Genomic DNA, 9,390 nt, shown 5'->3' with positions numbered 1-9,390 from the left:
CACAAGGAAGCCAGGGAAGAGGCAAAGGTGATGGTTTGTTTTCTTCCATGAGGACCATTCTGTCTTGCAGGTGGGAAAGATTGTAGCTGGTTAAAGAGGGAGCCTAAAGTTCTGTTAGCTAGTAGGGACTGTATTGTACAAGCCGTAATTACAGAGTCTGGGACTTAATATGGCAGGGATGAATATTTTTTGATACCCATGGCATCCAGCTTCTTAAAGATGGACAGTGACTTGAAAAGAAAAAAAGATACATAAAAAGATGTATATATCTTTACTTAAACTACACAAGGAAGATATCAAATTTCAAGAGAATGCTATCAAGCCTCCCAAAATAATAGACCTTTTTTTCCTATTTTCCAGAGGGTTGTGCCATGCTTATCTCTGCTTTAAAGATTTTAACTCTAAATTGGAGACCAGTTTTAGGGGAAAATATAAAATAGGCTAATATTCAAGGCAGAGCAATAAGACAGAAGGAACCTGGGTCTGGACAACGTGGCCCTCCTGCCTGCCTCTGGACTGTTACATAGACAGAAATAAAATATAGCTATTGTCCTTTTGGGTTTCTTTGTTATAGCAGCTTAGACTAATAGCAACACTCCAAAATATCTCCCCAGCCAGGGAAGGAAGCTGTTGCTTACTGAGGGCACCAGGTCTCCACGTTCCATGATCTCTCTGATCAATTTGCTTCTTTCAGATTCTGATGATAGTTCATTACGCAGGAGCTCACCAGTCGAGAGATGTGTAAATCCATATTTTTCCACCAGCTTTTCACACTGTGTGCCTTTGCCAGAGCCAGGGCCACCTAGAAAAGAAGTCGTGTATCAGACATGCATCCCAAATCTGGTGTCTCACTCTTGATTATATTCGCCATGGTGGGCAAGCCTCAGCGCTTCATTTACCAAGCACGTATTGAACACTTATGATTTACCGGGAGTTGTGATGGGAGATGTGGATACACTGGAGAATAGGATATAATCCTTGCTCTCAAAGAACTTACTGACCATGGAGTGGGGCAGGTGTTATGAACAACGAACAGTTTCTATGGGTGCTCTAGTGGGGAGAACCTCAGGCTGCTACAGGGGTGCAGGGGAGAGACACAGGACTCCCTTTTGGTAGAGAAGCAAGGCAGACTGGGAAGCAAATCCACTCATGTGCAAAGCACTGACCACAGTGCCTGATACATAATGAGTGCTCAACTATTGCTAGGTGTTAATTTCGAAAAACAGATTGTTTTCATTTTCAAATAATCACAAACATATAGAGGACTTATAAGTAGAGTACAAAAAAACTTTCTGAAACATTTGAGAATAAGTTGTCAACCTGATGCCTCATCATTACAGAACACTTTGGTGTCATTTCCTTTGAAAAAGGAGCCAAGCACATTCTTTTACGTAACATCTTCAGATCCCATTCTCATTTCAATGGAATTATCTCAATCGTCCCCATAATGTCCTTTAAAGTCAATGGATCAAGTCCTGAATCATGTGTTCCTTTTAGTTGTCACGTCCTTGTGGTCTCCTTCAACGTGAAACAGTTCCTTTTGTGTTTATTTGACACTTTTGAAGATTATAGTTATTTTTAAGGTCCTTCAATATGATTTTTTCTTTTGTTTTCTGGTTATTATTATTAATTCTGAGTATCTGCCATATTCCTTTGATGAGCATCACACTTTTGACTCTGCCCTTTGCCCCACCTTCCCCAAATTCAACTAGTTGCTAAGTAGTAAGATTTTACATCTGAAAATAATAGCTAACCTTTGTCAAAAGCTTACTGTACCAGTCACTGTTCTAAGCATTTTATGTTTATTAACTTAAAGTAGTCTTAAGAGGCAGGCACTGTTATTACCCCCATTTTACAGATGGGGAAAAAGAGGCACAGAGAAGTTAACTGCCATAGTCTAGCAAGTAGCAAGTCTAGGATTTGAAGCCTGGACTCTGGTTCTCAGAGGCGTTCCCTCCTCTCATCCCTGCTGTAGCATGGTTCAGGTCCTCACGCTCTTAGCACATGGCAGTCGTTCTGCCTCTGCATGGGGCAACGGGAGAGGCTTTGGAGTTCAGCAGACTTGCCAGCAGGATGATTTGGCTGAAAAACATGTCATTTCCCAGCTCTACACTATGCAATAGTTTGCCATGCCCCTCAGAATAGAATCTACTTTAGAGTGGCAATTCAACCTTCCAGAATCTAGTTCCAACCTTTTCTTTTTTTATTTCTCATCTTCATCAACACTGTCATGTTCAAACATATACTGTCCCTTCAATAAGACATAGTTTTCCAGACCAATGCGATTTTGCTCTTCCAGGTCATCAGCCTGGAAAGGCCTTCCTTCTTCCTCTATAAAGATCTTCTTCATCCCTTAGGCCTAAATCAAATGCTTGCCCCATCTGCCATAAATTAGACCTCTCACCTCGCTCGCCTCTTTTGGAGTGACTGGTTTATACAGCACCTGGATGCCCTTGGCCTGTCTTACACTTGATCTCTAAGCCCTCACTAGCACCTTGCACACAGTAGGTGCTCCATAAATGCTTGACAAATCAAAGTTGTCCTGTTAAAAGGAATATTAAACACGATGAGGATTTTAGTATGGTAGTGAGGATTTATGACTTATTCTGCAATTTTCCTGGCTTGTCTCCCTTCATATTCAAAGCTCCTATTTGGGACAGTTGGCAACTTCCCTCTTAAGGGACAACATTAGCTGTTGCTCCTCTTTAGTAGAAGGGCTTCTAATTCCCTCTTCTTTGCCTTTGTGGAAAGTCAAGGCCCACATTTTCTATTTTTTTGCTCATCAACACAGTTGCTCTAAGCCAAATAGGGAGGGTTCATACTCCTCCCAGTATTGTCATGGATGGGCTAGATGTCACAGGAAAACAGCAATTATGGAGGCTCACCAAAATAATGAAGGTCACTTAGAAGGAGCAGGTGATTGCCAGCTAATGCCACGTTTGCTGCAAGCCCTATGGCTTCCATCTGCTGAGATAATAGAAATGGAGAATTGGGGAACAAGAAAAGGCCACTTAGGGAAGAAGTGCTTCCAGGTAAATGAGTAAGGGGAACAAGGGGTTGAGCTCCTGCAGAGGCCATGAGGGCTTCTGTGACCGGATTTACCTAGAAACTCTTTTCCTGGGATGGCTGGAAGCCAGTCATGTGGAAAAGATATTTTCAGACTTAGCTTACAAGGCAAAAACGCTGTGTTCTAATTATTCTCTTCCTTCAGCATCCTACTAATACAACTATTATAGTTTTTGTTTCTTTAAACTGTTATTTAATAAATCTCTACATAAACGCAATTAAAAATCTTCAGCTCAAATTAACAACAGCTGTGTGTTAAACAGCAGCCGCCCTAGTTAGAAACCTTTCTTGGGAGCAACAGCTGCAAATTCTTAGCATTCTTTGGCCAAATGGTTCAGGCACAGTGGAATTTTAAGTAATCTACACAATGCCTTGATTCTTCCCATGGCTCCAAAATGGAGAACAAAGTGATTTTTATCACTGCAGTGAAGGCACAAAAACTACTAGTAGAAATATAAGTTTTCATATGCTGTCACAAGTTTTCGAGGCCTTAACTTATGACTTTTAAATAAAAAACAATGAGGCCTTGATATCCCTCTAGGATAATTTGTTGCATGGAAAAAAAGTCTTTTGAGGTGCCACATATCAGAATGAGTGGGCTGTGTTCTCTGGTGACAAGATGACTGATAGCAGATGAGGAGCTGTCACACTTACTGTCATCTTGCTGATTTTCAGTGTATCATTACTCAAGCCTTGGACCCCTGAGTAAACCTACCTATACTCAATATGGCATGGTGTGATTCACAAAGAATATGAGATTCCATTTTGAAGGGGCCTGTCAACACTTCCAAAGCAAAAAAAAAAAAAAAAAGGTTTGTGTGTGTGTGAAAAATCTTTATTCTTAACCTCCAGTGTAATTGAAAATACTTTTCATGTGAGGCCAAAGGTACCATATTGTGAGAGTGAAAATACTGTAAACTTCCACTTCACAGCTCAGTGTATTATTTTCCCCTCAGGTTCTGACAGTGTTGCACCTCAGGCAGGAAGGAAGAACGGCCTGCGGGAGAACTTCCAGCCTAGGGGGTCCGCGTCTATTTTCGCTCTGGTCCCTGATGTTCTTCGAGGTGGAACTGAAAAAAGCTGCTGATATCACTCACCCCAGTATGCCCACTTGGGCCACCTTTTCCAGGGTGCTTTTTTTTAGAGGAGCGATTCTCTCTTAGGAGATAGCTCCTGGATTCATTAGCTGCTCTCTGCAAGAGAAGATCTGCCTCCTAAGCAACGGTTGCAGAGTGCTTGGCCTCAGGACAAAGAGTGAAATGGCAAAGCTAATGTGTTACAGCACATTAGGGGCTCAGAAAGCAAGCCCAAACAAATCATGATGTCAGGCAGATAATCAGCTAACCCTAAATCCAAACAAATGCACGTATGTAGGCTTCTATTATCCTTTTATTTTTAAATATTTTAAATGGTAGTGCCATAGAGCAGGTTATAATGTCCTTTGTTGACTTTTTATTGTATCTTATTACCTGTAGGATGCAACCTGGGGTTAAGCACGAGGCCTATTAATACAGCTCTTCATTTGATAAACATTGTTGGGCAGCTAGTATAGGTCAGACACTGTGCTAAACTCTGGGAGTAAAAAGACTCAGAGGCCCTGTCTGTTCTATCATAGAATTCGCAGTCTAATGAGATGAAGACAGGTGAACCCAGTGTCACAGCAGTGTGCTAGGGCTGTGAGCAAGGCCTGTAAACACTACTGCAGCAGCCTTGGGAGGGACTCCTCACCCAGGCAGGGGAAGGGTATTTGATGAGTATGCACGATTAATTACCTTTGCCAACACAGGGGAAGTGTGGAAAAGGAGAGGGTAAGGCTCAGCTTGGTATATTCAGTCAAGTGGCTTGGAGCATGACAGAGTCCTGCAGAGAATGGCTGGAGGGGAGGAGTGCGATGTACCTAGAAGGGCCCAGGACAGATGAATCTAGCAATAAACCCTGTCTCGGCCACATACTAGCTGTGTGGCTATGGATCAGTTTTATAATATCTGAGTCTCAGCTTCCTCATCTGTAAAATGAGGGAGGAGGGGAGGGCAAGAACGAAATTTCTGCCTCCTTCTACCTTTGACTCTCTTTCCTCATCTTCCATATCAGAATCAGTTGCTAAGCAACTTTGAAAAGTTGAGTCTACATTCAAAAAGTATCTGAAATCTGTCCCTTTGTCCCAAATCTCATTTAAAATTTCCCTTGTCCCATTTCCCTTCCAAGAAATTGGTGCTTGATAAAGGCTGCTTATTATAATGGGAAGTTACTCATCCCTCTAGCTCTTTCTGAGTTACATCTGCAGGCTGTCATCTAGCATATCAAGGTTTGAATAAAACATAATCCAACAAATCTAGGGACTAGCCATCACTTTGAGATGTCCAGATCACTTGCAGATAATTAAGATATATATCAGCGTGTGTGTGTGTGTGTGTGTGTGTGTGTGTGTGTGAATACACACATATTTGACAGTATATGTACAATTCTATATGTATCGGGTTTAGAAATAAAGTTTATTTTCTCTAAGACACAGCAGAGAGGACAGCATTCCCTGGGCTCTAATTGCTGTCAGCAAAGCTCTTCAGGCCTTAACCCCCATCTCAGCCCAGCCTCAGCATTCTTTAAACTTCTACAGCTCCATTCAGCCTCCTCACTGACCCAGTTTTAGCTTCCTATCTATCTGGCTGAACCTGAGAGTTCATCATATGTAGGTCTATCCTCTCACTCTGATCACGTCTTCCTCTTTCTCTTTTCTTTATACCTCACTTCTTCTCAACTTGTTCTCTGTTCTCTTGGTCTTCGCTGTGACCTCATCCATTCCCTTCAGGCTCCATTTAACCCCCTGGCCAGCTGAACGCCAGGCCTTGCTAGTAACTTTGAATCTTTTGCTCCCTTTGAATTCTACTGTGCCGGCCACTAGAACCACCAGCCTGCTTTCTCTGCCCAACTCATCACTTACTTTATTTGCATCTATCCTGGGTTACTAAGAATTCCTCGAGAAAGTCAGAAAACCAAGCCAACTGGGTCATACTGTCTAATTTCATAATAGCTTTTAATGCTTCTTGGCAAATATATTCCTGATACCAAATTGGATGTCGACAAGTGGATTCTAATATATTACCACATTGTACTCAAATCCTCAAACATATTCCTATTCTTCTCACTTTTAGGCATTTTTAATCTTCCTATTCACTAAGAAGGTGAAGATTATCTTCTTTGCTCAACATTTTCCACACATAGGTGTCTTCATCTTTTGCCCCCTTTCCCTTCTTTCTCCTGTTTGGAAGACTTTATACAACTTTTCAGCCTAAGGCTGACTTTGCTTTGGCTCTTGTAGCACCTTGACATTTTTCTTCACTGCACTTTTCATAGTATATAATAAGGTATATATAAGCCATATAATAGCTATATAGTATATGATAACTATATATTATAAATAATAAATATGTATATTATATGTACATAATAACTACGTATGTATATAATGACTCTGTGTGTGTGTGTGTGTGTATGTGTGTGTATTTACTTACAGTCTGTCTTCCATATTAGACTCTGTGGTCCACAAGTATAGGATATGTGTGTGCTTTGCTCACCGCAGTGTCTGAAGCACAACAGACACTCTATAATAGTGGCCGAATAAATAAATAATTTAATAATGAATGGATCCCCTTCTCCTGCCTGCTCTAAAAACTTGATCCTTTTTTTCTTGTCCACATTAAATTTATTCCTCTCAGTGGGCACCATTCTTTTCTCTTTTGTATAGCAAGGCACTTGGTTCTCTCTAATTCAAATGAAAGTGTTTCTCCTACTGTCTGCATCCTCTAGTTGTCCGTATATTCTTTCCCTTTTCTCCAGTAGCCTAAATTGCCTGCTTCCGTTTCCTCCTCTTTTATTGACTCATCGTCCTCTTGCAAGCTACCCTCTACCCTGATCACTCTCTGAAATTGATCTTTTAAAGTTCAATCATGATTTTATAATTGTCATGTTACTTAATAACTTTCTTCTAGTCTTTACTCTCTTTGATGCTCTACGAGCATTTCACAGCACTGACATACATCTTGAAGCTCTCTTTTGCCTTGTCTTCCAGGACACGGGTTGCCCACATTCTCTTCCTTCCTTTGCTAGGCTGAAGCTCACAGAGAGTAGAAATGATTTTATGCTGAGATCCCTACAGATCTTGACATTATCCCTACAGATAATGTCACAGGTAACTGTTAAATAGGGCCAATGTTTAGAGCCTTGTGGCCCCACAAAAGTGACAACTCTATTCCCTTTTACATAAAAGGAACAATGCACCAAAGGACTTGAGACCTTTCTCTGGTTAGATAACTTTGATCAAATTACTTATCCTCTATAAGCTTCGACCTCTTCAATTACAAAATAGAGATGATTATAATGCCTATTGGTTGTGAGGACAAAACGGGGTAATACATGTAAATTGCTTGGAACCGTAGCTGGCACAGTGAAACATTCAATAACCATTACAATTATTATCTGTAAAATAAGGCAGCTAGTGTTAGTCAAACTTACCAGTCCTCCCAGCTCTAACACTCCATGCTTTTACAAAGATTAGACACAGCACTTTAATATAATGGTACTATTTTAACATCTTTAAAGAAAGATAGTCTTCATAGTTATAGCTTGTGAAGGTATCGAGTATCTTTTGCAAATCAAATTACCCTGTTTTTAGATAGTCCTCAGATCTATCAGATTTCTAACCCTTGAAATATTTTTCTCTAAATGACAACGGTCTCCAAGGAGGGGTTTAGGTTTTTATGACTGAATGATTCCTTTTGGAGAAAAGCTATTATGCCATCAGATCATGAGCTAATGGTGCCTTAGGAATGATCCTCAACCACTGTGGGCCTATGAGTCACTTTAAACATTCTGTGTCTTGAATGAGCTATATCACCATGCCAAGTTTCAGCAGGGTGTTGCTAGAAACTGACTCTCTCTAACCGGAAACAATTAAGAAAAAAAGATCTTTAGCCTCAGACAGCATTTATATTAGTCTGAAATGTACTGCTGCTTCATATTTGGTGATAGGATCAAATATGCCAGTGAATGGGTCACTTGAAGGTTATATAAAAGGACTTTACATGGGACTGAGAACTTTTTGGTGGGAGGGACTGTGCTTTATTCATCAGTGCCTGGCGTACAGTAGGCGCTCCATAGTTATTTGATAAATGAATGAATGGATGAATGAATGGTGAACAATCTGGTAGCTTCAAGGAGGTAGCCTTGTACAGACTTTGGATGTTAGAAGACTGTTTCTGGACTATTCCTGCCTTGAACTAGCTGAATAATCTTGAGAGAGTCACTTTGCCTCTTTGGATGCTAGCTTCCTTGTCTATGAATTGAGGAGTGGGGATAAAATTGGGTTTTCCTGTGTTATTTTGTATACTCTTTCTAAATATTCCAGCTTCCCTTCCATAGTGCTCCTCCTTGAGGAAACATTGTTCATCTCCACCTTTCTGAACTTGAGTTCCCAAGTGACTTGCTTTGGCTAATGAAATGTGGGCAGAAGTGAATGTGTATCATATTTAGGCAGTGTGTGTTTAAGCCAGTCTATGGCTTTCCATGTCTCTTTTCTCTTTGTCTTGATACTGGCAATGTTTTGAATAGTAAGGACCCTATCAGCATGGTTACCAGAATGAAGCCCAGTCAACTGTTGGTGAACATGTGAAATCAGTCCAGAACAAGAACAAGAAGAGAAGGAGGAAGAGGAAAAAAAGGAAGAGACACATCTTTGTTGTTCTATACCACAGAGGTTTTTAAAAGGGCTTATTTGTTACTGCAGTATAACCTAGCTTCTTCTGACTGATACTTTCCCAAACTTGACAGTGTATGAGAATCACCTGAGGTATTACAAACTTTCTTGAATCAGTAGATCTGTGAATCTCTGTGGATGAGAACTGGGAATTTACAGTTCTAGAAAGTTCCCCAGGGCAACTGTACGGATATCTGCAACTTACTTTGAAATATGTAAGAGAGAAAAAAAGATAAATAGATGGATGGATAAAGGGATAAATAGAAGGACAAGTTTGTGATAAACAAGTTATAGTAAAATGTAGAATCTAGGTGGTGTGTACACAAGCGTTCACTGTAAAATTATTTCAGCTTTGCTGAATGTTTGAAATATTTTCATACTAAAAAAGACGATCTTTAAAAAAATTCCCCTGGTGACGCTGATGATTAACCCAACTTGGAACTTCTACACTCGATAACCTAAGGAAGGCAATTTGCTGTGAACTCCCAGTGGTCACTGCGGGGAGTCTTTGTTGATATTTAATATTTACAATGTAATAATGATGAGATAATGGTTCTATCATGAATGAATACTTG

General features: G+C 40.4%; 1 protein-coding gene across 3 annotated transcripts in view; it reads right to left on the bottom strand.

Annotated features, from left to right (window-relative positions):
- Positions 1–9,390, bottom strand: part of AK5 (adenylate kinase 5) — a 195,392-nt gene that overhangs the window by 28,218 nt on the left and 157,784 nt on the right. For all 3 annotated transcript variants that reach the window (XM_015595113.2, XM_025052102.1, XM_006919339.3), the window contains exon 11: positions 639–802. In XM_015595113.2, coding sequence (XP_015450599.1) covers positions 639–802 — 164 coding nt within the window. The remainder of the gene's footprint in view (positions 1–638; positions 803–9,390) is intronic.

Source organism: Pteropus alecto, unplaced genomic scaffold (assembly GCF_000325575.1).
Source record: "Pteropus alecto unplaced genomic scaffold, ASM32557v1 scaffold25, whole genome shotgun sequence".
Taxonomy (NCBI): Eukaryota; Metazoa; Chordata; class Mammalia; order Chiroptera; family Pteropodidae; genus Pteropus; species Pteropus alecto.
The sequence above is the reverse complement of the archived record's forward strand: the minus strand, read 5'-3'. Positions and strand labels throughout refer to the sequence as shown.